A 27,159-nucleotide genomic window follows, 5' to 3' on the forward strand; every position below is an offset into this window, starting at 1 on the left:
CTCATGACCTTCGAGACCAGAATGCCCCGTACTATGCATATATAGAAGGTTTACATTAAGAGGAAGCTCTGCCTCAAAATATCCTACCTGAATGCATGCGAACGGAGAAATCTGTTTTCTCAGCTTTCTTTCGCTCTGTCTGTCCGCCTGTCTTTCTTCAGCTCGTTCTTCCTTTTTTTTGTTGACATGATTGAAGGACATGTCGGAGCCCAAATAAGGCGCCGGTTACCTGCCGGTTACCTGCCGGTTACCTGCCGGTTGCTGCACAGATAGTACATGCAGGTTGTAGTCACGTCATTACACACAAATAAAAATAGACCTGCTAGCATCACGAAGAAACTTTCAAAGCTATAATGCGAACAATGTCAGATAATACAGCGACGTCAGAAGGAAACTCTCAAGCAACAAGACGAATCACAAAAACAGCACAAATATATTATACAGTGACAGTGTAAATATATGCCCGAAATGTTTTTTTTACATACCTTCACTGTACCGAATTTGATGACGTTTGTTGCATTTAGAATGCAAAAAAAGCATAAAATATATTACCGCCTGCCAGGAGTAGCTTTCTGATTCTTGCAAATAATTTGTTTAAAAAAATCATATTCGGAAAAACTTCCACGTTTAGAAAAAAAAAAACGAAGTATGAAGTTTACAACTCGGCAATAACAAATGACATCACAATCATGTAAACTTGAGCCCATTGAGGTAACTAAAACAGACAAAATTGATGTATATTGCCCCGCTCTGAAATGCAACACAACTCTGTCTGTGTAGGGACTCGCGCACAAGTGCCGTAAGTGTTGTAACCACTTTGCGTAAGCTCTGTAGGATGCCTCAGCTAACTGAATCAAATGGAACGTTTCCAACACGTGCTGACGGTCGAGGTTCGCCTCGTCGCGGTAGAGCCCAAATGATTAAGCTACGGGCTGGCTGTGTGAGCTTGTGTGAACGTTGATACCGACAAGGACGTTAGCACAGTCTATCGCGTAGGTATTTCAATTGCAGCGAGACATTGTAGCACCCGATATTGGAGTGTGCCGCTTTCACTGGACAGCTCACATCGCTGGTGAGGGACTGTCACGTCCTTTGGCCTGCGGTGTACGACGCTCCACGAACGTCTGTACGGCAGTGGTTTCGCGTATCGACGCGACCAAGCTCATCACGCAGAAGTGACTGTAACTGTAGAAGTAACTGACTGAGGTTGAAGTTTGTAGCTTAATATTTTTCTTTCCGAATGACACGACCTGAGACACTATTTTTTCTATTTTTAACATTCTTTTAGTAGCGTGACCTGCAGTGACTGGCCCTATACTGTGCGTGGCCCGTTATGTGTGTCTTCGGCTTTATTCTCTGAGAGTTGTGATCTTACCCTCTGTTATTCCTATTTCTTTCCTGTCTTCCTAGCTTCCGTTTCTATGTTTCTGTCTGCTCCTTCTTTCTGAAGAATAGGCAGGTGTTGTGCCTCTTCCGGTGGCAGATGCCAGCCTGCTTCTCGTTTTCTCTTTTCTGGCAAGTGTAAACATTTTTTCAAAACCAGGAAGAAGAAATGCAACATATGTCATTGAACTTGGTCAGGTGGTCGCCCTTTTTCTTGTTGCGCTTTGCATTGCAGTGATTCACCAGTTAAACTGGCTTGTCGCGTTTGCGCGCCTACCGTGTAATATTTTCTAGTATCTGCCTGTGCGTGCTTTTAACGCGATAGCGTTAAGGAGCTCGTGTCGCAGAAAAGCCGGTGTCGTCGGCGTCGGGTGTCGGCGTCGGCGTTTGCGGCGTTGACCGTGAGCGATAAATCACGGCAGGCGCTTCATAAATAAAAAGCAACTTCCAAGATTGGCCCGGTGGGAATCGAACCAGGGTCTCCGGAGTGTGAGACAGAGACGCTACCACTCAGCCACGAGTTCGATGCTTCCAAGCGGTGCAAACGCGCCTCTAGTGAATGCGGTGTTGCCTTCGAAACGAGCCGTGGAAAGTTATACTGCGGTGTATATCGGTAATTATGAACATGTAACGTACAGAAGTCACAATTACACGAGTTGCGAAGTGCGTTTTTCCTATGTTTACTTTTCATTGCAATTGAATTTCTGTATTGAATGTCCCGATGCGTGCTCTTGCATTGACGTTTGCTGCGCTGTTGGATTTTCTTTCTTGCTTTCCGAAAAAAAAATATATTCTGGGTAACTACGTGCCATAACCACGATTTGATTGTAAGATATGGTCGTAGTGGGGGACTCCGAAATAATTTAGACCACCTGGGGTTTTTTAATGTGCACCGAATGCACGGTACACGGTATTGCATTATTGAATAACACTTGATTGACAATCATGTTACCATAGTTTCTTTCTTAGCCAGTAGACCTGTCAGGTATAAATAAATAAATAAATAAATAAATAAATAAATAAATAAATAAATAAATGAAAGGACATTTCTATGTTTCACATGTATTTTAACAGAAAAATCGAAGGGACACCAAAGACAAGTGTTTTTTAAGCAGTTTGAGTAAAGTACCTTTCCACAAGGCCAAAATTTCCCCCTATTGTCGCTTTAATACCGGTGTTGCCATTTTTACGATATTCACGTTATATTTAGCGACTTTCATGATTGCTGAGCGACCAATTTTTCTATGTAGTGTTGGACGACTTTCTTTTAGTGAAGTGACATAACAACTGGCGACATTTTCGAGACTTAGAAGTTAGGAGATGCGCTTCGCAAATAACTTTCTGGATGTGCACTTTATTATTCAAGACATACATATGTCGAGAAATTTTGGACATTGACCCTTCGTTATTCTGTGGAGCTTCACAGCAATGCAGTAGAGAATATGAATGGGCAAAATTTTAACGAAAACGTATTTCAACACATGGGCCGAAATTCAAGGAAGTTGAAGCTAACAGCGCCGGGAGGGTGCTCCCTTTTAACAACACAAGCATTTACGGCATTTGGTCGCCAACATTCCTCCTGCGTTGAAGTAGCGCTGTGGCCAGGGGTGAGCCGTGAAGTCACACTACAGGAGCAAATAGTTTTGCAACTGCCCGGAAGGGGGCCATTGACTGGGAGGCGCCAAATTTAAACCGCAAAGCCATTTGTTACTGCTGGCGTTGGATGGCGTTCATGGCAGAGCGAGTGTCGTTCGGTCTGTTTGCACCCGCAGGCATTTTGGAGGCAGCAGGGAGGAGGAGAATTGCGATCGTGCGTGTGCGCGTCTTTAGCGGGCGTGCGTGAGCGCTTGCGCGAGCGTGTTCCAGTGCGCGTGCGCGTGTCCGCGCACTTGAATATGCGTGCGCGTGAGTGAATGCATGTGTGCGTTTGTGAGCCGGCGCGAGCGTCTATGCCGGCATTTAAGCGTGCATCCGTGTGTGTGCGCCTGCGTTTGTACGCGCTTGTTAGTATCTGTGCGCGTGTGAACGCTCGTGTGTGTAAACGTGCGGGTTCGTGTTTGAGCGCGTACGTGTATCTGCATGCGTATCTGTGAGTTCGTCCAGTGTGTGTGTGTGCGTGGGAGCATCTACTTGTTTATACACCTGCTCTCGGAGACAAATCCTTTAGTTAAGAAACCCATATATAAATCCACGAGACAACAACGAACGACACTGCATTTATAGCACTATACCTTTGTGAAAGCAAAATTGAAGCGAAGGAAAAAAGCGCCTGACGATGGCACCGTCACCATCGGCACGACCCCGCTAGGAGCTGCCTAGAGGTTCACCTTCATTGTCTTCCTTCCTTCGGCGGTAGCGCCATATATGTGTGTATATATATACATCACGAAAACAAACAAGCACACAAAGTACGCGCGCACATGTTCACACGTAGGTATGCTCAAATACGAACACAGGCGTGCACATGCTCAGACATGCGTGCGCACACACGCGCACGCAAGCACGTGCGCATGCACACAAAAGAATGCGCACGCACACTTGAAAAGTGCACTCTGTCTCCTTCCATGCCGCCTCCTAGGAATCTGCGCGTTATCATGAATTGCTTCTTTCCTGATTTCGTTTTTTACCCCTCTTAGGTAGTTACTCATAGCTGGTTTCGTTTTCCATTGCCGCCACCCATGACATTGTCTCAGCCTCTCTGACTTTACGATTGACATTCTTTGTTGCCGTGTTACTCGCTATACCTGTCGCAAACTTGCTGGTGAGATTCCCAGTTCTATTCTTCCACTGTGAATCAATGTTTTTCTCGTACCACTATCTGAACACTCTCGCAACCCATTTACTTCCATATTCATCAGTCGTTCTTCAAAATCAATTGTATTCTGAGCTTCCCACCTTTATAAACTTGTCCAGTCCATAACGCCCTGCACTTCAATTGTAGTTCTTCCCGTGAGCGCGCAATCTTCAAGTAGATGGTCCTCCGCTGGGAGGCTAAAAAATGATTTGCTCCTGTCGTGTGACTTCGCCGCTCATCCTTGACCAAAACACTGTTATGACGCAGCACGGATGTTACGACTAAGTTCCTTATATGCAGATGTTCTTAGAAGGTCGTATACCTGTCAGGGCTGGTAACTGAAACTTTTCCTAGGCAAAATAGGCAAAATTTCCTAAAAATTCTGCCTATTCAGCTAAGCGGGTGCATGGTCGTGAAGTACGAGATAATGCTGAAGGGGCAATGTCCAAAATGACTGGGTGTGATATGAGCGGCCGAAATTGGCTCTATGAGACGTGGACTTTGTGACCATGATGAAGCCATGGTTGACTAACAAGATTCACAGTGCGCTCACGAAATGAATGTTTCTTTTTTATTCTTACGAAAGCGACTTGGATGGGCCTTAACGCTCCTGATTCTGCATTTTCACTAAATGCGTTTCACAATTTTCAAAATTGCGCCGTGATGTGAATTTTCGACGAGGTTTGCTTGAGCCCAGTTAACTATTAATTGGTTAAAATGAGCTTCAGTGTTTTCTGATAGAGCCAGAGCTCGTACTTAGCAAGATTTAATAACTTCTTTTAGGCCGCATAATCCCATATCCGAAAAAAAGAATGCTTCGAACTCCGTGACGTCACAATTACACGTATCGGCATTGCAATTTTTGCATGATAAAAAAAAGAAATATAACTTTGATTATTAACTTGTGCTTTAATTAACATATCACCGCTAAATAAATGAAAACAGATTATCAAGAACGGTTTATCGGTCGAAGCTGATTTTTAGTGATTCTATTTATTGTTCCTATAAAGGTCAGGGTGGCAGGTTCCCAAGGAGGTTTGTTGTTTGCTGTTGAAAAGCGCCGGCAAGGTTGATGGGATCAAGGACGAAAAAAGAACAGCAAGAAAACGATAAATCCGGTTGTTTGCTTTCTTCTAGCGTACGTGTATCGAAACCTGTCTCAGTATTTATTCAAAGCGACCGTTTCAGCAGCTAACTTCCCCTTATCGCACGTTTTGGCAGCCCCCGCCCACTAATGGGTATTCCCGAGTGCTCGCACTGGGCGAGAAACAGGTATCGGCGCACTAGCTGCTGTTATACGCAGACAGGCAGAAAAACGTCGCTATTTTTTAATCATCTGCTCTGCGTATAGGGACGCGTGTGACGTCTATGGTAATTGGCAGGGGGGTGGCCTTTCGGATGCTGGTCACGATTACGAAATAAAAATACAGACACACACCGCAACTCACCATTAGGCATGGGATCCAAACGGGGCCCCGGGTTTCTTATAGTGGCTAATATTAACCCCCTACATCGCTGCCGTAACTTACTCTTCGGGCTTCACAGACTTTCAAAACATACCGCACAACTCACCTCGCTATGACTGTAGTGCGATTAGTGTTGTAATAATTTCTTGTTCGCCAGCCTTCAAGCAGCACCTAAGCAGACGATGTGTGCAAATTTCTCGGCTTATGTCCGCATGACCGACAAGGTAGAGCTAGCGAGCCCACCTCTGTTCTGTATGATAATGTAATAAATACAGCATCAAACCTATACCTAAAATGCCAGCTCGTAGGTATCCCTAGAGTGCAGAGACCTCTAAATGCAATGGCGATTGATATTCAATGGCTTCTTACATTTTTCCTATCAGTGGAATATCGTTAAGTGGAACTTCCAGGGACTGGAGAAATGTTTTGATGAACAGGAATTCCGTTTGTTCAGAGAGATATATGCAGATGTGTATCACTATATGTCGTACACCCTGTTAACACTGTTAGACATGTTAAGAATAAAGCAGTGCATGTAGCCACAGGTTCGTCCCATGGTTTGAGCATGGTAGGGAACATGTGTATTGACTAGGCTTCGCTAGTTTTCTGATTTAAGAGCAGGCACCGCCGAGGTAATAAAGAAAAAAGAACGTCGTTCTTACTGCTCGATTTGTTGGCTGAATTAGCACGAAATCGTGCTGGTAGAGCAGTGCTGGAGTGTGCTGTAAGGTGTCTGACATTTTCCTAGTTCCTATTTCGGCCGCTATGGGCCGAGTGGCGGTGTCCGCCAAGCTGTACGAATAAATATATACATATTAAATATTCAGCATGTGCAGTCCGCACAGCTTGGCGGATTTTACTTGATAGATTTTGGCTTTTTGTGAAAAAATAAGAGTACATATGTATTTTAGAGCTTCCTTCTAATGTTCCGTTTACTGAGAGCTGCAAAAATTTAGGTTCCGAATAACGAGAGCTTTCTGTTTTTTCGCATTGTACAATTACAAAACCAACCGATGGAGAAAAGCCGAAATATTTAGTTTCTTGTTAAGCTTAGCGGGCGCTTCCATTTGAGCGATTCTCGTTTACCGAGAGTGTTATGTGTTTTTTCTTCTCTCTTCTTAAGCCAATGTTTTAATTGTTGGTCTCTCCCCCAAAATGGGTGTGTGTCATTTTGACACAAGGGTTATAGAATACTCAAATGACGTGTACTCATCTGTGCATGCACCTCTGCTCCTCGTTCTACCCTCGACAGTAGTCAAATGTCATCGTCACACTCGTGACATCCTAGCTTCGAAGTCTCACAGTGTGTATCCGCATCAATTATTGTTTGCATTTCGGCATAGCTCATGTATTGCGTAGTGCCCAAACATAAACTCTGCACGCGATTAAGGTTGTAGCCACTGCGGTGCATAAACAGTGCAAGTTGCTTGGATGGAAGAAAGGAAAACTTTATTGAGGTCCGTGGGAACGTGCACTAGCACGTAGCAGGCCGCCTCCACGTCGGGACAGAAAGACCTAGCCTCTCCACCACGTCGCGGGCCCGCTGGACTCCTCATAGTTGGGCTTCAAAATCGGGACTGCGTAGGATTGCCTCCCACTTGGAGGACGTAACGTCTTCATCGATCCGTAACGCGGGGCACCGCCAGAGCATGTGATCCAAGTTGGCAAAACCAGAGAAAAGCTTGCAAGTGTTTGACGTTTGGATTGCGCGATAGGTCCGGTGTAAGAGGACGGGGCTAGGTTATACCCAGACTTGCAATCGTCTGAGTGTCAATGCCTGAAGCCTGTTCAATATACTGTGCGGCAGCGGATACTTCCGCATCTCCAGGTAAAAGTACTTTGGGAATTCGTTGCACGAGGCAGGGGGACCCCTATTGTCCGGAACCTCAGCGCCGCGCCACCCGGTAGCTGCGTGGTCGACGACTCTTCGCGTAGCTCTGTGGGCCGATTCGTTGAGGTTGATCTGTCCCATGTGAGTGGGGAGCCGGACGATCGTGTGTTGTTTGATTTCCTTGTCCCGTAGGATGCGCAAGACCGGTTTCGAGATGGTGCCCTGGGCGAATGCTCGGACCACCGATCTCGAGTTGCTGTATGTCGTCTTTCTTGCGTCGTCCAGCAGGCAGCAGTGCCAACGCTACTGCGGCCTGTTCCGTAACCTCGGCCGCCGTCATCCGGACCGCAAAGAAGTTTGTGATTTTCCCTTCTTGACCAACGCTGATTGTAGCGAACGCCTCTCCGTCAGGGTACCGGGCTGCATCGACGAAACAAAAACTCCGGGCGCGTGCGCCGGCCTCTTCCAGGAGGGCTTTAGCTCTAGCCCTTCGTCTGCCCACATTGTACTCGGGGTGGACATCCCGAGGAATGGGAGCAACGGTGATGCTCTCTTTCTGTTGTCGAGGCACGCTGCATAAAGTGGTCTCAATCTCCCTTGGGGGAACTCCAAGCTCTCTCAGGATGTTTCTCCAGGCACTAGTGGTAGGCAGTCTGGTGAACTGCACCCTCTCCTGTGACTCCGCTTCTCTTCTAGCGTGTTGTGCATAGCGACGTGGAGCAGTCGCTCCGAGCTTGTGTGTATGGGAAGTCCGAGGGATCGCCTGATCGCCTTTCTGACCAATGCGTTCAGCTTGTCCCGTTCCGACCTCTGCCAGTTGTGCATGGCTGTGACGTAGGTAAAGTGACACATCACGAAAGCATGAACCAACCGGACGAGGTTGTCCTCGCTCACTTCTTGCTGCTCGTTGGTAACCCTTCTTATTAACCTGATGGCATTCATCATGATCATTTATTAACCCTTATGGACCCTTAACAGGACATTACATAAGAGGGGGGGGGAACAGTACTGAAATAACATATAGTGGAGCGAGTGCTATTCAACAGTGAACGAACTACGTTGCAAGTACAGAGCGCATAAAGAAGAGGGGTATGGTGAAGAACAGTGGAAAACACAAGGCAAAAAGGTAAAACACAAGTACGGGATGTAGCAAGTAATTAGGAATAAGCTAACAAACGAAGAGATACATTATAATAAGAGACTGACACCCAACCGGACATTGAAATTCAAGTCAATGTATACAAAGCATAATGTAAATCAATATCTTCTATTGGACAACGCTTGTAACGTAAAAATGGTGCGAGAAAACAAAAGATGTGTAGCTCAAGTTATTTGACAAAGATCTCAGTTAATGACTGCCTGAATGTTTCTGGATTTCTCTCAAGAGCAACTGCTTCGGGAAGGCAATTCCAGTCTTCAATGGCTGCGGGAAGAAACGATTTGCTGAACGCAAGAGTCGAACCGTGAAAGCGTTGGACGCTGTTGGAGTTGAACAGGCGGCGAATTGTACGTGTTCTTGGAGAGTTTCTGTATCGTCTCGTTGTTGGAGCCGTTCGATTCGATCGTCATACCCAGAGCCCGGAGAGAGTCCACCCTGGGGATGAGACAGCCCTCACTTGTCCGAAGAGTGATGCCGATGTCCTGTACAGGCCTCCGACCTTTTATTTTGGGGCCCCTGCGCTTGGGCCTATATAGTAGTACCTCTGATTTCCACGGCATGCATCGGAGACCGGTCGGTCTCAGGTAGTCTTCTGTGACCTCGATGGCTTCTTGAAGTGCAGCCTCTAAATGTCCGGTGCTGCAACCGGGGCACCATATGGTGACGTCGTCTGCATATATCGTGTGGTTAATGCCATCGACCTCGGAGAGTTTCCTGGATAGACCGATCATGGCAAGGTAAAAGAGGGTCGGGGATATGACTGTCCCCTGTTGCGCCCCTCTAGAACAGAGCCTAACCCACTTGTAGGATGGCTTTCTTGTCCGGCAGGAAAGATCTCTTGAAGTCATGAAAGTGTTTGCTCAAACCAAGGCTCGAGATCGTTCCCAAGACAAAGGAATGGAGGATGTTGTCGAAGGCCTTCTCCAAGTCAAGGTCAAGTGTGGCTCCCATGTCTCTCGTGTTGCGATCGATGGCCTGATCCTTGATCCGCCTCATGGCGTCTTGCGTCGAAAGGCCCGCTCTGAAGCCTGTCATGTTGTGGGGATAGACGTCCTTCTCTTCCAAGTACCGGGAGACCTTGTTGTGGATTGCGTGCTCGGCCACCTTGCCCTCACATGAAGGGAGTGAGATGGGCCTGAGATTAGGGGCCGAGACTGGGCGGCTTGCCGGGCTTGAGAATGAGGATGGTGGTGTCCCTCTTCCACATTCCCGGAACTTTGCCGCTGCTCCTCGTCTGGTTGACGAGCTCGGTCAGGTACTTTATTGATTTGTCTTCCAGGTTCCTGAGGGCATTTTTGGGGATCTTGTCCGGGCCGGGGGGCCGTTGAAGTCGTGTAGGGCCCGCCTGACTTCTTCAACCCCAACCTCCGCGTCCAGTTGCTTGGATGAAAAAAATCCAAGTTCCAAACTTGACGCGCTGCATGTGATGCAAATAAGCACAACAGTGCGTATATAATTTATTTCTCTAATGACTAAGCGCTTCTAGAAAACGCCGCGTCACATAGCTTCCAACATGTATGCTGGATATACACAATTTTTCAGGGAGAACCACATGACGCCAACATAGAACTAAACCAGCGAAATCGTAGAGAAAACTGGTTTCCTTTTAATTTACCTGTTTATCTATTTAAATTGAGGGTTAAGCTTAATTATTAGGCATAATAAATGAGCCTAATATTTGTAAAAAAAAGGAAAGGGAAGCAAAAGTGGAATACATGACAGCTTGACACCAGCAGAAGTCGAACCCATACCCATACCCTCCATACAATGCGAGTGCTGATCATACATTTGAGCTACTGCTTCAGCCGGCAATCAATCAATCAATCAATCAATCAATCAATCAATCAATCAATCAATCAATCAATCAATCAATCAATCAATCAATCAATCAATCAATCAATCAATCAATCAATCAATCAATCAATCAATCGTTACAACTAGCTTTTTACTTCAAACTCTGTTAGAATGCTTTCTTTCTGTTCAAGTAACGCCATTTTTTACAGTTATGTTTGCAAAGTCCAAACTGACTGTCTTTGATCGGCCTAAATTTTTCAACATAATTCGGTGGCTTTGAATGTGTTATTACCAGCGCCCTTCATGGTCACGGTGGTGGATCGGGAACATTCTCTTTCATTCGCAGGCATCACATAGTAAGTGCGTGATCTCATTCTAGTGGATGACTTGCCAATGAACTGTCGTGTGATGTCAAAGCCTCAAGGACGCTAAGGTCGAGGCCATCTGTTTACACAGCGAGAATAAGAACCGATGCTCTCACTTTTTAAGAACCATATGAGCCCAATATCGGCGAAACAACACATATGAGAAATTCAAGCGCTTACATTGAAACGAAATTTGGAGCTGAGAGTGAGAGGGAATATTTAGTTAAAATTATTCCTACATTTTTTAAAGAACGTCGTTTCCCTTATGCGTTGCGTCACTTTATTGCCGGTTGCCTTCATGTGGCTATTCTTCGTGGAGCAGCGGTGGCCGCCGATGCGATGTATCAATCGCTGCGATAAGATGAGCTCCCGCTTGATATAGCCTCGGTGACTATACAGGGTGTCCAACTATCATGCACCGAGGTGTAAAATAAGAAAAGAGGCTACATGGTTTATTCTACGCAAGTAAGACGAAGTGCCTATTGTTTAGTGTCTTGTCGAGAAACCACAACTAAATTTCAGCCCATTACATCCAGGTACTTAAATAAGTGTAATCATTTGACCTTTTTATTTGTTGTAATTGTCGAGAGGCCAATTAAGCGGTTGTAGAGATTCCTAAGACAACACATAGGGAAGTGTTTGCCTACTTGCCGCTTTCACTTTTTCTTCGGCAAATAGAGAAAGCCCGAGAAATACGCATTAAAAAATACCGCTTGACGCGCGCACGCAGAATATCAACGTCATCAAAGACTCTCAGTGCGAAAGCAAGCCGTTCACCTCAGGCTTGTCGTTCAGGGCAGCCCTCGACCTTGACACGCAGTAAACGCCGGGAGCTGTCCACACGCAGTGGAAAGTACACGTGAGTGGTAATCGGCGCCGCTCGACTCAATAACACGTTTGATGCACGTTTGATGGCACGGCTATTCTATGCTCACTGGTGCGTGGCCACATGTTTTCTTCTTTTATTTTTTCTATTCCGCGGACTGTTTCTATTTGTCGAAAAAAAGTAAACGTCCAATGCACACATTGCTAGAAGTACCCCCTTTTTACTTGTCTTATGATTCTCTACAGTCACTTATTGCGCGTGTAAACAATCAGAACAAAAATGAAAAAGTTAATTACTTGCTCTTCAATAAATAATAACACGTCATACACTAAAAAAATAATACCGACTGCTTCTTAGTGCGACTCGGTGCATGGTGGTTTGGACATCCTCTATATAGGGTCTTGCTCAGGGCACCGCAGAATTATTAACAAAAGGAATCGGCGAAGGCGAAAGCTCTCAATGTTCGGTCAGGTGAAGGCAACTGAAAGTTACAGCAGGCTATCTGGACCCCCTGAGCGTTTTCGAGAAGATTCCAGGCTCATAGAGACAGGTTGAGAACAGCAAACGTTCCATAACGATTACACGTTTTACGTACTCTTACGAAAGTTGACACCCTTTGGGGCTTGTCTTGTCCTACAACAATACTTGCCATCTGCCGCGCTTGCGTTTCATTTCTCGAAAACTCAGCGCTCGCTAATTTTCTCTCGAGAATGGCGTGTTACGCTGATAACGTGCAAGCCGTTCGTGACTTCGAAGCTTGTACCGGGCTCGCAGCATTAAAGAAAGGAAATGCAGGCGAGACAGAAGACGATTATTGTTGTGGGACAAGTGCTAAAGGGTGTATTTTTTAAGAGTGTGTGAGATCCGATTTGACACTCGTATACTTAGAACGTCCGTAGTGTGAAGGCGGATGTGCGAAATGTTTCTTGCGCGAGCACGCTCGCTGAGGACGAATTACGTCTGTGCTTTCTGCGTGTAATATCAGCTTACATTAAAACGCAAACAAATGTAGAATGACTAAAGTGCATTCTTGCACTTCCAGCTGCACACTAAAATTTTTCACTTACTCATGGGTGCACAAAAGCTGCTTGCATTTGTTTCATAGCTAACACCCCGAGCTTTGAAGGGGTGAGATTGAATCAAACTCTCGTGTCAGATATTTCGGCGTGCGCCAAATGGTCGCTGTTATCACACACGTTTCAACTACTGCTCGCTGTCGTTTAGAACAAAACTTTGGTGCAGCCTTAGAGATAAGGGAGCGAGAAAGAACAAATTATGCAGGAACTCCGCATTGCAATGTTTCTGCAGGGCAAGCTAGGGCTCCTTTCAATTTACAGCCCATACTTGATGAAAAACACTGAAGCTATTGTGGAGATTTTTTAAGCAGCACTCGAATAAGAGCTTGAAAGCATGGCCTGTAGATCTTAAAGACCTTTTCTATTTGCTGCCGCAACCTCAGATGCGAGTATGTGTCGAGGGATGTGTAGCAGCATCAGGTAATGGTCGCCAATCTTGTGACGTGCAAAATCAGCGATTGGCAATGAGCCACAATTAACAGGAGTATCTTTTCACTGAGCAGAAGGCCCTAGCTGACGTCCTTTCCTCGGCGGATCAACCTCTCCGCCCACATCGCGCCAGCCGCTCGTGATGTGAGCCATGCACCTGCTTCACTTTGTAGCAATGGCCTGTCCCTAGGCAGCCTCCGTTCTCCTCATCTTCCGGGCCGTCGACGATGCCTGCTACAAATGTACTGATATAGCTTTGGGGCATTAGCATCTCAATATGGAACAAGTTTGACTGTATCTAGATCTACCAATCTCTTCACCTTTTGCCTAGATTAAGCGCGCATCGAGAGGAACGAAGAAGTGTACATTCAAAAACAAGATGTTTGTATCGGATGCTACCGGACACCGCTCCTAAGTGACTTGCTTTTAGCCACTGAGCAAAGCAAGAACAAGGTGAAAGCGGCAGCCAAGGTTCCGACAAGTGGACTTGTCTTTTTCAAGGCGACATACGCTTTGCTCGGGTGCTGTGCACACGGCCGTTGACACGCACGGCCGTGTCACCGGCCTTCTGCACAGCATTCCTTTATTCTCAATTTTACACCCTCGCCGCTAACACAACTTAAGTCGTTGCCGCACCCACCCGCTTTACCCGTTGTCCCCTTTAGAAGAACCCTAACAATATATACTGTGCCGAGGAAAGCATATGTCACGTTGAGAAAGACAAGTACACTTGTGGAAACGTTGACTGCCGCTTTTACCTTGTTATTGTATTGCTCATCCTCTTAAGTTTCCTTTTCGAGCCTTCCCCATGTTTTTCCTGGATTGATTTTAGCTAAGCAAGACAAATGCTTAATCAACAACATCGACGGTTTTATAGTTTTAGGTAATTTTAGATAGGTTAACGATTTTATAGTCCTCCATGACAGTGCCCTCGGCAGCATTGATCAGGAAGCCGAGATTTTATAAAACTTCCTGAGCTAGCTGCTTCACCTCTCTCATTTTAACTCGTCAATTACCGGTTGGTCACGCGTTGTAATTTATTCATCTCCGACTAGACGTTAACGACAAACATGCACGCTTGGCTTATCATCCCGGAGCTAAAAATAACTTCTGGAGTACAATTCATCTCATTCGAAAAGCGTGGTATTGTTAACCTCTGTTTTGCAAATACCGTTCGGATGTCTTGTTGTTATGCTCCTGAGGAGACCAGCCTGCGTTAACAAGCAGCGCATCTGGTTTCGGCAGGACATCCAATGCAGGTGCTCGTCTGATTTCCAAGGAACTTTCTTAAGAAAATGCGAAACCCCGATGGCGTCCCTGGGAAACCGTTCAGGAAAAAGCAGAAGCTGGTGGTCGTTCTGTATATAGATAAGGTTTCGCATGGGCGGAAGAAAGCAGCCAGTCAGGTCGGCAAAATGAAAAGGGCTTTTTTCAGCACCTGAAATGCTAAGCCACCTGTGCGAGCTCACTGACCCTGTCGGTGAAAAGCCGAGAGGGTGCCAGACAAAGCACCAGAACCATGTTGTGCTCTGCGCAAAAGCAGTGGTGGGTGGTATACCGCAAACCTGTGGCTTAAAATAGATCGGCCAGACAGTCCGGTGTGTAAATGATCGCTTAAGAGAGTACACACAAAACATTACAAGGTACAGACATGGGCACCTGTCCACAGATTGCACTTGGCTCTACTTGCTCACCGTTATGCTCAAAGTGTCGCGTAATTTGTAAATACACATTATCTTTGTAACAATATTAACCTACCTATTCTAAATTAGTGGCTAAATTTCTTAACATTTCAGATATTGTGATATATCAGCTTGGGCTGCCTATTCATTGGCATATGTTCAATAGTCGGCATGGGCTATTGCATCATAACGCTCTATACCTACATGCACCAACATCGAAGTGAGCGCGGAGCCACGCACTTTTGAACATGCTTGACAATATGTAAGCACTGTCACGACGAAATATATTTTATGGTTTGAAACTGTGCACCTTCACGGGAACCTTGTTCACATGAGGTCGATCTAGAACGTTTGTAGTACGTTTTTATTTATCGTGAACAACTTTCACTGCTTCGCGATGTGCCGAACTACTAACGGCAATAAAAAATTAAGCAGTGGAGCAAATTAAACCGGTGATATATAGATAATTTATATTGCTTATGAAAATAAATCAAGCTAGCATCTTTCCAGTGAAGAAATATAGTAGCCGGTAATAAAAAAGTTCTAAAGCTAGAATTACTCGTCAGCGTAGATGCTAGTGTATCGCAAATTAAACATGTATTGTTAGTGAAGGCAGCCGACCTAATGCGAACTGCCCTTAGGAACGAAAGGCTTTGTGAATTGGGCCCTCAGTGTACACCCGGCCACAAAAGTTTACGGACCACAGGATCGCAGAAAACTTTCAATTTCCAAGCAGCCTGCAGCAGTATCCAGTAGAACTGTATACGAAAATGTTCTTAACATATTCTAGCCGATGCCCGAAATGCAAATACCAGGTTGCGTTGTGAGGTTGTGGAGATGTTCAGCTTTTTCTCAAATTTCATGGTCCGTAATATTTTGTGGTCGGGTGTACATGTATTATTTGCTGATGTCGTGCGTTTCCCCTAACAGAGCAAGAGTAGTTCTGGTTATTCTGGAATCGATCGTTGAAAAGAGACAGCAGATTTGCGTGATCTTACGGAATCGCAACAACAAAATTTCAACGAAGCTGTTTTCTATCGAGCAGCTTCCAGGATAATTTCGTTTCTCTGTAATTAAGTGGCGTGTGAGCCGTACTCAAGTAAATCCCGCAATCCCAGGACTTCAGGGAAAGTCGGACCTGCCGTCATAAACACCCAAGCAGCTTTCTTTAGTCCTCTCGTACGAGAAATACAGCGACTGCACTCACGTCTATACTGATGGCTCAACTACATCAACAAGGTCCGGTGGCGCTGTAGTTATACCAGCAAGGAGAATAACCCAACGGTTCCAGACCTCCCATGCCACTACTTCTACAGCTGCAGAGCTCGCGGCTCCCAGCGGTGTACTTCATATGATCAGCACAGAGTCCTGATCCAGCACAGAGAGCAATAAAAAGAATAATCGGGGGTTAGATAAATATTTGCAAGTATAGTAATTAGACGATAGAACGTTAAACTATTTTCCCACATCACCCTCAACATTGTTTTTATTTCAACCGAAAGTGAAAGAGGTTTGACATAAAGTTTTCTGAGCGCTTTGAGAAACACTCATGACAATGGTCTCATAACGCTTTCGAGAACTCGCTAAATAAAAGTTTTAGAAATGCTGTAATTTATCCACGCGCATTAAATTTCGCATGAACGTTTCTAATAATGTTTCCTTTATATTCGTTGAGATTGATTTTGGTAGCAACAATAGTTCACCCAGGAGGGCACGATAAGTTCTTCGCCATTGCTAAAGCACATAACGCTCCTGAGCGCTTGCACACGTGATATATACTGATACAGCTGTGATTATCCCGCACTCCTTAAACTTATTTTTAGAAATAACTCATGACCTGCCCTCTACTACGAAAATACGCGAGCAAAGTGTCTCTTCTTGTTCACGGACGACACCACGGTCACTTCGCATAACTCAAGAATGCAGGTAGAAATTGAAAGTTCAGCAAATATTTTCTCCACATTACTCGAGTTTCAACAAGATGTTTCTGGGGAACCAGACCATGCCCTTTCGCTTTAAAACAATTTTTTCTTCGTAGTACTGACTGCTGTATTACGCGCCGCTTTATTGGATCTACGATAGGCTTCTTTTGTTCTCATTCACACTTTTTGTTTTGTTCTCGTGATACCACCCGGGTCTCCGCCTGTATCCCCCCGCGCATTTTCCCCGCGCAATACCCGACTGCTCTTTGCAAATTATGTCAGGAAACTAGAGACGACGCTGTCACACATGTTGTGGGAGTGTCGGGTTACATCAGCTACAATGGCAGTAGCTCCGGAGGCTCTTGCGTCGAAGTGGGCCGCCGCTCTGCGCAGCTCCGACCTCAAGACTCAAGAGTGGGCTGTCCAGCAAGCCCGAGAGGCGGCGACGAGGCAAGGCCTCGAAGTCCCCTCATGGGAGACCTGAGCCCGGGTCGTGAAATTTGCCGGATTCAGAATAAAGTTGCTTCCATCCATCCATCCCCCCGCGCAGTGGGGTTGCGCCATTTCCGGAGAAAATCGCCATCGTCATCATCTTGCTCGCGAGCCCCCCGAGAAGAAAGCCGACGCCGAGCACACCAGTGCAGCGGCCATGTCTCAGGAGCTCGCTCGCGGTGGCCCGTCGTCCGGCGCCCCGGACCCGGGCCGGGACCCGACGCGCGATCGCCGCTACTCGTTCGGCTTCGCGCTGCTGCGCGGCAAAAGGGCCAGCACCGAGGACGAGGGCACGCAGGCCAAGACCACCGAGTCGCGGATCCAGGCGATGCGCGGCTACGGCTTGGGCCTCTTCCTGCCCGAGGAGGCCTGGCGCTCGGACAACATCGACCGGCTCAACCGCACCACGCTGCCCACGGACGTCACGCCGCCCTTCCGGGTAAACTGCGCGACGCGGGCGCGGCTCGAGTCCTGGATGTATGAGCGGCGTAAACGCCGCGAGGAACCTCCTTCCACGATTGGTCGCGCGTTGGGATCGCGACAGGGAATGCCCTCGTTGGTCGCCGGGCATATATGTCCAGTATGCTTGCCCACGACAGCGGCCGCCTAAGAAGCGCTGAATAATAATAATAATAATAATAATAATAATAATAATAATAATAATAATAATAATAATAATAATAATAATAATAATAACCCAGGGATCTTCGAACAGTCATCCTCGAAGCGCGGCTGAATCGGCCTCGAAATCCCGGGGCTCACCGTTCTGAAATTTGCCGGAAAAAGTTTTCGACCTTTTTTGAGTCGACGTTTCGCGGGAGCTCATTGGCTATGGCGTTGCCCTGCTGAACGCGAGGGGGTGGGTTCGCTTCCGGCTGTTGCGGCCGCATTCCGATGGGGGCAATACGAAAAAGCAAAACATGCGCGGGTGTAACGTGCATTCGAGTGTGCTCAGGTTGTGCACCGTTTCCTAGAATTTATCTTGCAACATATGGCGACTCTTGCTTGGTTATGAACGGTGGTCGAACGAGCGGTGTCTCAGACTGCAGCCAAGGTTCCAAGGACAGGAACTTGCCATTGTCGGGGGCCCTGAAGAACGCAACGTTCTGCTAGCTCAAAGCCTAAGCGATGACTCAGCCTGACACGTTCTCGTTTTACCACCGTTGATAAATTGAAGAATATATTTATGTTTGAGTGAACCAATTTTCTTGTTGGCATCCACATAGCTCTTGTGCCATAAGTAGGATTCAGTGTTTTGAGTTTTTTTTTCTTGTAATATTTGGCGCCTTGAGCTTACCCTTCATTTCCTTTCCAGTTTTGCGAACATCATCATCATCATCATCATCATCATCCTCAGCCTATTTTATTTCCACTGGAGCACGAATGCCACGCCCTGCAATCTCCAATTAACCCTATCCTGCGCCAACCGATTCCAACTAGCACCTGCGAATATCTTAATTTCATCACCCCAATCTTCTGCCTTCCTCGACTGCGCTTCCCTTGGCACCCATTCTGTAACCCTGATGGTCCACCGGTTATCGAGCCTACGCATTACAGGATATGTCCATCTCAATTTTTTCTCTTAATGTCAATTAGAATATCGGCCATCCCCGTTTGCTCCCTGATCCATACCGCTATCTTCCTGTCTGTTAATGCCACGCCTAACATTCTTCGTTCCATCGCTCTTTGCGCGGTCCTTAACTTGTTTTAGAGCTTCTTTGTTTCTGTCCCATATGTTAGCACCGGTAGAATGTATTGATTGTACACCTTTATTTTCAATGATAATGGTAAGCTTCCTGTCAGGATTTGACAATGTCTGCCGCATGCGCTCCGACTCATTTTTTTCTTTTGTGAGTTTCCTTTTCATGATCAGGGTCCCCTGTGAGTAATCGACCTAGGTAAGCGTACTCCTTCACAGACTTTAGAGGCTGACTGGCCATACTAAACTATTGTTCTCTTGCCCGGCTGTTGATCATTACCTTTGCCTCCTGCACATTAATCTTCAATGCCACTCTTACACTCTCTCTGTTAAGGTGCTCAATCACGTGTTGTAACTCGTCCCCAGTGTTGCTGGACAGGACAATGTTATCTGCAAATCGAAGGTTGCTGAGATATTCGCCGTTGACCCTCAGTCCGAAGCCTTCCCATTTTAATATCTTGAATACTTCTTCCAAGCATGCAGTGAAGAGCATTGGAAAGATTGCGTCTCCTCGTCTGACCCCTTTCTCTATAGGTATCTTCCTACTTGTGGATAATTAAGGTAGCTGTGGAATCTCTGTAGACATTTTCCAAGATATTTACGTAAGGGCCTTGTACTCCTTGGTTACGTAATGCCTGTATGACTACTGGTGTCTCTACTGAATCAAATGCATTTTCGTAATCTATGAAAGCCACATAGAGAGGCTGATTTTACTCTGTGGATTTCTTGATTACGGGATTGATGGAATGGATGGGATCCATTGTAGAGTATCCCTTTCTGAAATCAGCCTGTTTCCTTGGTTGACTGAAGTTCAGTGTTGCTCTTATTCTATTGGAGATTATCTCTGTGAATATTTCATATAATACTGGAAGTAAGCTAGTGGGCCTATAATTTTTCACTTTTTTAACGTCTTCCTTTTTGTGGATTAGTATAGTGTTGGCATTCTTCCAGTTTTCTGGGACCCTTGCAGTCGATAGACAGTTCGTATAAAGGACCGCCCGTTTTTCAAGCATTAGGTATCCTCCCTCTTTGATTAAATCGACTGTTATTCCATCTTTTGCTCCCACTTTTCCCCGTTTCATGTCTTGCAAGGCCCTTCTAACTTTACCGCTAGTTATAGAAAGAGCCTCTGTAACCTGTTGATTACTACTTCAAATGGAGGTATCGTGGCTTCTCTGGGTACTGTACAGGTCAGTATAGAATTCTTCCGCTACTTTTACTACATCTTAGAGATTGCTGATGGTATTACCCTGCTTATCTTTCAGTGCATACATCTTGGTTTGTCCCATGCCAAGTTTCTTTGTCATTGCTTTCAGGCTGCCTCCGTTTTTTGCTGCTTCCTCAGCCATTCTCCCTCTATTATTTCGAATATCAGTTTTGACAGTTCCGCGAATTCTATGTGATCTTTTGAGTTGGACACTTTCATTCTTTGTATTTTCTCCATTAGGTCATTTGTTACTTGGGAGAGCTTACCTACTGGTTGCCTTGGTGCCTTCCCTCCTACTTCAATTGCTGCTTCTGAAGCCAGCCCAGTTACGGTTGCATTGATTACCTCTATGCCATATTCATTCATCAATCTGTTGAAAGGCTGCATATATGTTTGCAAGTGCCTACCTGAATTGGCCTGCTTTTACCCTTACTGCATCTAGGTTGTCCTGTTTCTTTTTGACCAATTTTACTCCTTCTCTCTTCAAATTGAGGTGAATCCTAGCTCTCACTAACCTATGATCGCTGCACTTTACCCTACCTAACACTTCTACATCCTGCACTATGCTGGGATCGACAGAAAGTATGAAATCAATTCACTTTCATGTTTCACCATTAGGGCTTTTCCAGGTCCACTTTTTCCTTCTTCCTGAAGAAGGGGTTCTTTATTCGCAGCTTATCCTTTTCCGTGAATTCTACGAACATCTCTCCTCGAGTGTTCCTAGCATCGATGCCGTAGTTGCCATTGGCTTGTTCACCAGCATGCTTTTTCAGCACTTTCGCATTGAAGTCGCCCATTACTACCTGCAGTATACTGAGTTTGCACTTCTCTCATCGCTAATTCAACATCTTCATAAAACTGATATATTTCATCATCATCATGACTGAAAGTTCGAGCGTAGGCTCGTACTACCTTTAATATATACTTATAAAGTTTTTTACGACTGCTGCGACCCTGTAGAATTCGTCAATGTTGCCCGCTATGTCTGCATGAATTAGGAACGCTAATCCGTACTGCTTCTTTGCTGGAAGTCCTCTGTAGCAGAGGTGGCCATTTGTAAGCACTGTATAAGTCTTACCGGTTTTTCTAACCTCACTAAGGCCAATGATATTCCAAACAATGCCTGATAGTTTCGCAACGGGTTCTGCTAGGCTAGCTTCACTCGAGCGAGTTCGGGTGTTAAACGTTGCAAGGGTCAGTTTCCATTGGTGGCCTGTCCGGGTCCATAGATTGTTCACACATTCTGTTGCATTGCAGGTCTGACCGCCGCCTTAGTCAGGTGCGCCGCAGCTGCTGGCGACTGAGGGCCATTGGTTAAATGAATGAGTGATTTTGTTGCCACTGAAATTGACTTCACCCTCCTTTTAAGAACTGAATTTGCTTGTGATACATATAATCAATAAGTTTTCGAGAAACAGTCTACGAGAAGTGCACAGTTCAATATGGCCAGGCATATGTGACTAGGCAAGAATCGGAATACATTTGATAAGGGAATACAAATAGAATGAGACTTTATTCGCAACACTATACGGGTACACAGATGCAAGGAACAATAAAGACAATGACAAGGCAGGTGCGATCCCACTTAACCATCACTGAACTTGATAGTAGCAACAGCTTTATGTAAGCCAGTTGGTTCACCTTGCCGATATATTGAAGTAGCTAGATGGCACGAGGACAACAAAACACGCGCAACAGGACTAGCGCTTACGTACTGTCAACTACACTCCATTTGCAGAAAACAGCTATTTACACTGTAACGAAAAAATAAGCAAATAACGCATCAAACTGAAAGGCCGGCGCACACTATAAGTGCAGGTATCTGTCCAGAAAAAAACACACACATTTTTTTTGCATTTATAGGCAAAGTGAGGCGGCGCTGACGTACTTATCTTTTGATTTTCCTGTGCAGTGCGCCTCCACGGTTTTCCTATTGATGAGCATGGGAGTGCATACGAATTTGTTACAATGAGTGGCTAAGTGGTCACCGTGCCGGGTTTTCACTTGTTTTTGAACTGTCTTGCGCCCTGTCGTTAAAACACTGCCCAGTGTGCTCTGTGTATATCTTCGCTTGCTAGTTCATGCGCTACAATAGCTGCAGCGTGAAGGCTGGAAGGACGCGAGCGAGGGTTCCCCCTTACCCATCTGCTCTCTCTCACCCCTCGTTCTACCTGCTTAACGTTTTCATGTCAGTGACAGGCACAACAGAAGCGAATGAGAAGGAAAAAAAATTAACGAACAGACAAGGCTAGAATTCAGCGCTGCTAACTCTCTAAATATGCGACCGCGATGTTCTCCACGGACACGCGCGCGTGCGTCACATCCGGGGGCAACCTTGCACACTCTCATGTGTCAAAGTGCGATTTCTCTATCTCGGATCGCTTGCAAACTTGCACTTTCGCGCTAACTGTGACACGCTCCCGTACGTTCAACACACCTCAAGTTCTTGCTTCCATGCATAAAAAGTAGTGGATGTCTGTGTATAATGAAATGCATTAACTATGGTGGGATCGAACCTCTGTCTGCCAGCACAATAGCCCAATACTCTATTGTATGCCACCCGCCGTGGTTGCTCAGTGGCTATGGTGTTAGGCTGCTGAGCACGAGGTCGCGGGATCGAATCCCGGCCACGGCGGCCGCATTTCGATGGGGGCGAAATGCGAAAACACCCGTGTACTTAGATTTAGGTGCACGTTAAAGAACCCCAGGTGGTCGAAATTTCCGGAGTCCCCCACTACGGCGTGCCTCATAATCAGAAAGTGGTTTTGGCACGTAAAACCCCATAATATTATATATTATATGCCAAGATCGCAGCATGCTTGTCCCGTGCCGATGTCCCTCTTTCAAACGTACGGCGTGTGCGTGCCATAGGTTCTCGCGTTCTTCCCTCGTGAGAGCTAGCACTTTGAGACACTTGGTAAGATCGCATTGGCTTCGGGATCGGCCCATATTGATATTTCACAATAATAGCTACAGGCATCGTTTTGAGGCATTCCAAGTCTAGCGGTGCCGAAATCACCATGCTACGTATACGTTAACCTGCTCTGTGACGCCGATGACTTTGTGCAACACAGCGATCACTGCAGCGGTAAACCAGTATGATAAAGATACGGTTCGTGCTTCGGCATTGCCTTTTTGCCCTGTAGAACAGTAATATGTAAAGGGGATCGCGGAAAAGAATCTGACGGCTATATTTGAGAACACGAGCTCCGTAAAACGGATGAGTTCGTCGTAGACTACGGGTCGAACAAGGCTGAACAAGAAAGAAATAGATTCTCATCCTATTAAAAAACAATCACCCACATTGGCGAACGCCGCAGTAAGACCTCGCGTGGTTTGGCAGTATGCTTGGACCTCGCGCTATAAAGCACAAACACATCTACAATGCAGCATCTAACACTGCTTCGTATGCTCGCACAGTCCGCAGCCGGTCGCCCGACCGCTCGACCGCTTGGCAAGTGTGATTCACTGTACGTTAAGTTGTTATGGTAGCCAAAACTATTTTAATCTTAGGCGGATACCTCATCCAACAAACGAAGCGGGCGTGCAATGTAACTACAGATAGCAATTCGAACTTTTGTCATAGTGAATAGCGCAACTTCTTCTGCAGCAGAATGGTACCTACGCCGTTAGGAGTTTCTTATGCTTATTAACTGCTCATCTCCTGGAAATCACAGCTTAAGATTACAGTGAAAATGCTGCAGAACGTGTAAAACATTCGGGAAATAAACTTTAAGAGATACATAACGGATCCCGGAGGCTGATTGTACGCTAAAGCACGCGCACACACATTGCACGCTGGGTGCTCCGTCCACGTCAACGCCGGCAGAAACTCCGGCCATGCCGACTTAAATCCCTTCAGTACGTCTAACCGAACCGTTGCCGAATTAGAAGACAGTATTTCAAATTAAATAGACCGCGCGAGCGTGAAATCCAGTGGATGCTGCGGCTGTCTTTCCGAATAGTTCTATTAAAAAAAGTTCAATTACATGCCGTACAGTGGGAACGAACCTCAGGCCCCCAGCACAGCAGTCAGATGCTCTAACCATTAGGTCACAATCGGACGTTACAATTGGAGCGTGTCAATGCCAACTACCTCTGCGAGGTGATCGCCTCGTGTGTCACATTACGTAACGCACGGGTGCTTGAGGTTACCGGCGCATGCTTCAGTTTCCTATGCCTCAAGGACTCCGCAAGGCACTGGGCACATATACAGCATTTCATTAACACGCCATGGACTAGGGGCTCCACCCACTCGCTTTCTGCATTTTTTTCTTTTAAATAAACGTTTTGATATATATATATATATCACGCAAGCTCCACTTCACTTAATTCCAAAAATGTGCGCTGAATCTGCACAATTTTCTTTCCTTCAGTGTTTAGCGCAAAGAAGCTCGAGACAGGGACACACACAACGCAAGACCCGCACGGGCGTTATTGCCTTCTGTCTGTCCCTGCTTCAAGTATTTTTTGTGGCTTAACACTAGAAAATAGTTTATTAAATTTTGGGGTTTTACGTGCCAAAACCACTTTCTGACTATGAGGCACGCCGTAGTGGAGGACTCTGGAAATTTGGAACGCCTTCGGTTCTTCAACGTGCACTTAAATCTAAGTACGCGGGTGTTTTCGCATTTCGCCCCCATCGAAATGTGGCCGCCGTGGCCGGGATTCGATCTCGCGACCTCGGGCCCAGCAGCCCAACACCATAGCCACTGAGCAACCACGGCGGGTCTAGAAAAGATATCGTATCTACTAATGCCGAAGCGGGGGGGGGGGGTGCCCTCAGAAAGTTCCTGTAGTGTTGCGCAACCGCCTCGTTGACATTGTGGGCGCAGCGCTACGAGCGGACGCTGACGCTGCGCTACCTGGAGGAGGACGTGTCCACGCTGAGCAACGAGGAGTACCTCTCGTCCCAGACGCTCATCAAGCTGCGCCTGGTGCTCGGCTGGTTGGCGCTACTAGCCCCGCTGCCGCTGCTCATGCAACCGGCACCGGTGAGTTGCCTCGTGCTGGCTGTGATTTGAGCCCGCGCTGCAGCGCACAAGAAAAGACAAGACGTAGCAGGCAAGGAAATGCTGAGACAGACAGGTAGGCCCTCGCGGTTCACTCGTGTGACTGTGAGGCGATAGCATTACAGTATTGGTTTAGGCGATCATTTATCGACGTTCGTTTGACTTTCTCTACTTTATACGGGCCCGTGGGTTATGACATAGCGCTCTACTACTAATGTCTGCGAGTCCACAAGATTACCTATGGTCAGTTGAGACAGAGCAGCAGAACGAGTTACTTTTGTTGGCTGCTCTTAAAGGGGCCCTGAACCACTTTATTTATCGAAGTGGAGAACTGCATTTCAAGTGAAAATCGGCTATTTCAGAAATACTTTGCCTCAAAAAATGCTCCACCGCGTTCAGCAGAAGCGGAGTTATTAGCAATGAAACACGGCCTCCGCTGTGCTCCCCTTTCTTCGTCAATGCCTTGCAGTGCAAAGGCTACGGCGCAGTGGGACGTGTCACCGTGGCGAGCAGTTCAACTTTGGGATGTTAACGCAGACGCCAAGACTTTCGCCGTTGGTGCCTACGGCGTGGTGAACATAAGCGAAACGCGCTTGTCCTCAGCGAGCGGCAGTGCGCTTAGCCAATGGACGCGTGGCGGCACCCTGCGCCGCCCGCGGTATCTACGCCATGTAGCCGACCGCAGCTTGATGTCAGCTATCGGCCAATAGCAGCCGTTTAAGGGAATGACGAAATAAACCGTCCTATGACGACATAAAGCATTCAGAAGAGAGTGAGGACAAGGCGTCCTGTTGAAGAGAGAGCGTTTGAGAGAAAACTGATTATCCGATCCGCTTTCGATCTCCACGCACCGCTGCGCCAGCAAACCTTGGCTGAAATATTCACAGCAGCGTATGACACCATATATATATATATATATATATATATATATATATATATATATATGTATACGTTCATACTGTTGTGGGGCCGGGGTTTTGTTTTTGTTGCCTGGAGTTCGCACCAGGTTGACCATCGAAGAGGGTCCGGCAGGGAAGACGCGGTGATGTAAAAATTAAAAAAAACGTAACTGAAGTTTATTACATCGTTACGGATGAGCGGTGCGCTTCAAGGAAATTATAAAAAAGCCCCTACACGCAAGGGCAGAGATTTGTCCACATGTGGCAGCTGGCTGGTTTTCTTATACCTTAATGGCGTTAACAGCGCATGCAGGCGGGGACAGCGTGAGAAAGAGGAGGACACAGCGCTGTACTAGCTATACTAAACAAAATATAAGCAAAAGCTTATACTAAAGCTTATACCCTCCACCATCCGAGCAACCTCCTTCTTTCTTGCTCCCTGGTAGAAGGCCTTGTTAAGACACGTCGGCTCAACCCACACAAGGGGTCATGGGAAGGAAACCCCTCTTTGGCGTAGAGGGGTTGAACGTAGTACAGAGGGGAATAGGAATTGCACATTCTGCGCGTAATTCCGTCGCACACACCCTACGGACAAGCGTTGTCATATTGTCGAACGTGACGACTAGGCACGCCGTGTCCTAGGCGGTTGGCATCTGTTCCATTCATTGCCGCACAAAGTGAACCCCAGCAATAAACATATGCGAACCACAGCTATCGCTTTATTACAGCCAACTGCAAACAAAGCAACGTAGTAGAGAGTATTGCACAATCCAACGCATCAGACGCACACGCGTGCAACCATCGCAGCTCCGCTCCTCCTGTCACGTGTCTGTACACGTCACCGCTCCGTTGGTCCTCGATCCCCGAGTTTCGTGGCCTTGCCAATTGTTCCCTCATGTCCATGCAACCATACATCGCTAAAGACAAAATTTTGAGCTGTACAATTCAATAGCGTTAAAAGAACATTGAATAATATTGGTGAAGACATCGAACCAATATTGTTCAGTGGTAGGCTGGCAGCTCATCGAACCGGAGCCAGTTCGATGAGCTGGCTCCAGAGCGCGATTCCTGGTCCAGCTGGCTGTCCGAAATGAGATGTGGACACGCGTACTTATTTGCTTTT

General features: G+C 46.5%; 2 protein-coding genes across 2 annotated transcripts in view; one reads left to right on the plus strand and one right to left on the minus strand.

Moving 5' to 3' along the window:
- Positions 1 to 9,425: 9,425 nt before the first annotated feature.
- On the minus strand, positions 9,426 to 14,644 carry LOC139057738 (uncharacterized). Its single transcript, XM_070536488.1, has 2 exons — positions 14,597 to 14,644; positions 9,426 to 9,743 (listed from the first exon to the last, which is right to left on the minus strand). The coding sequence occupies exons 1-2, from the start codon at positions 14,642 to 14,644 to the stop codon at positions 9,426 to 9,428; spliced, it is 366 nt and encodes a 121-aa protein (XP_070392589.1).
- Positions 14,645 to 17,342: 2,698 nt separating this feature from the next.
- The window catches only part of LOC135904913 (Na(+)/dicarboxylate cotransporter 3-like), a 32,075-nt gene continuing 22,258 nt past the window's right edge, over positions 17,343 to 27,159 (plus strand). The window contains exons 1-2 of the mRNA XM_065435919.2: positions 17,343 to 17,658; positions 24,961 to 25,119. Of these exons, the coding sequence (XP_065291991.1) occupies positions 17,377 to 17,658; positions 24,961 to 25,119 (441 nt within the window). The 5' untranslated portion in view covers positions 17,343 to 17,376. The remainder of the gene's footprint in view (positions 17,659 to 24,960; positions 25,120 to 27,159) is intronic.

Source organism: Dermacentor albipictus, chromosome 3 (assembly GCF_038994185.2).
Source record: "Dermacentor albipictus isolate Rhodes 1998 colony chromosome 3, USDA_Dalb.pri_finalv2, whole genome shotgun sequence".
Classification (NCBI taxonomy): domain Eukaryota; kingdom Metazoa; phylum Arthropoda; class Arachnida; order Ixodida; family Ixodidae; genus Dermacentor; species Dermacentor albipictus.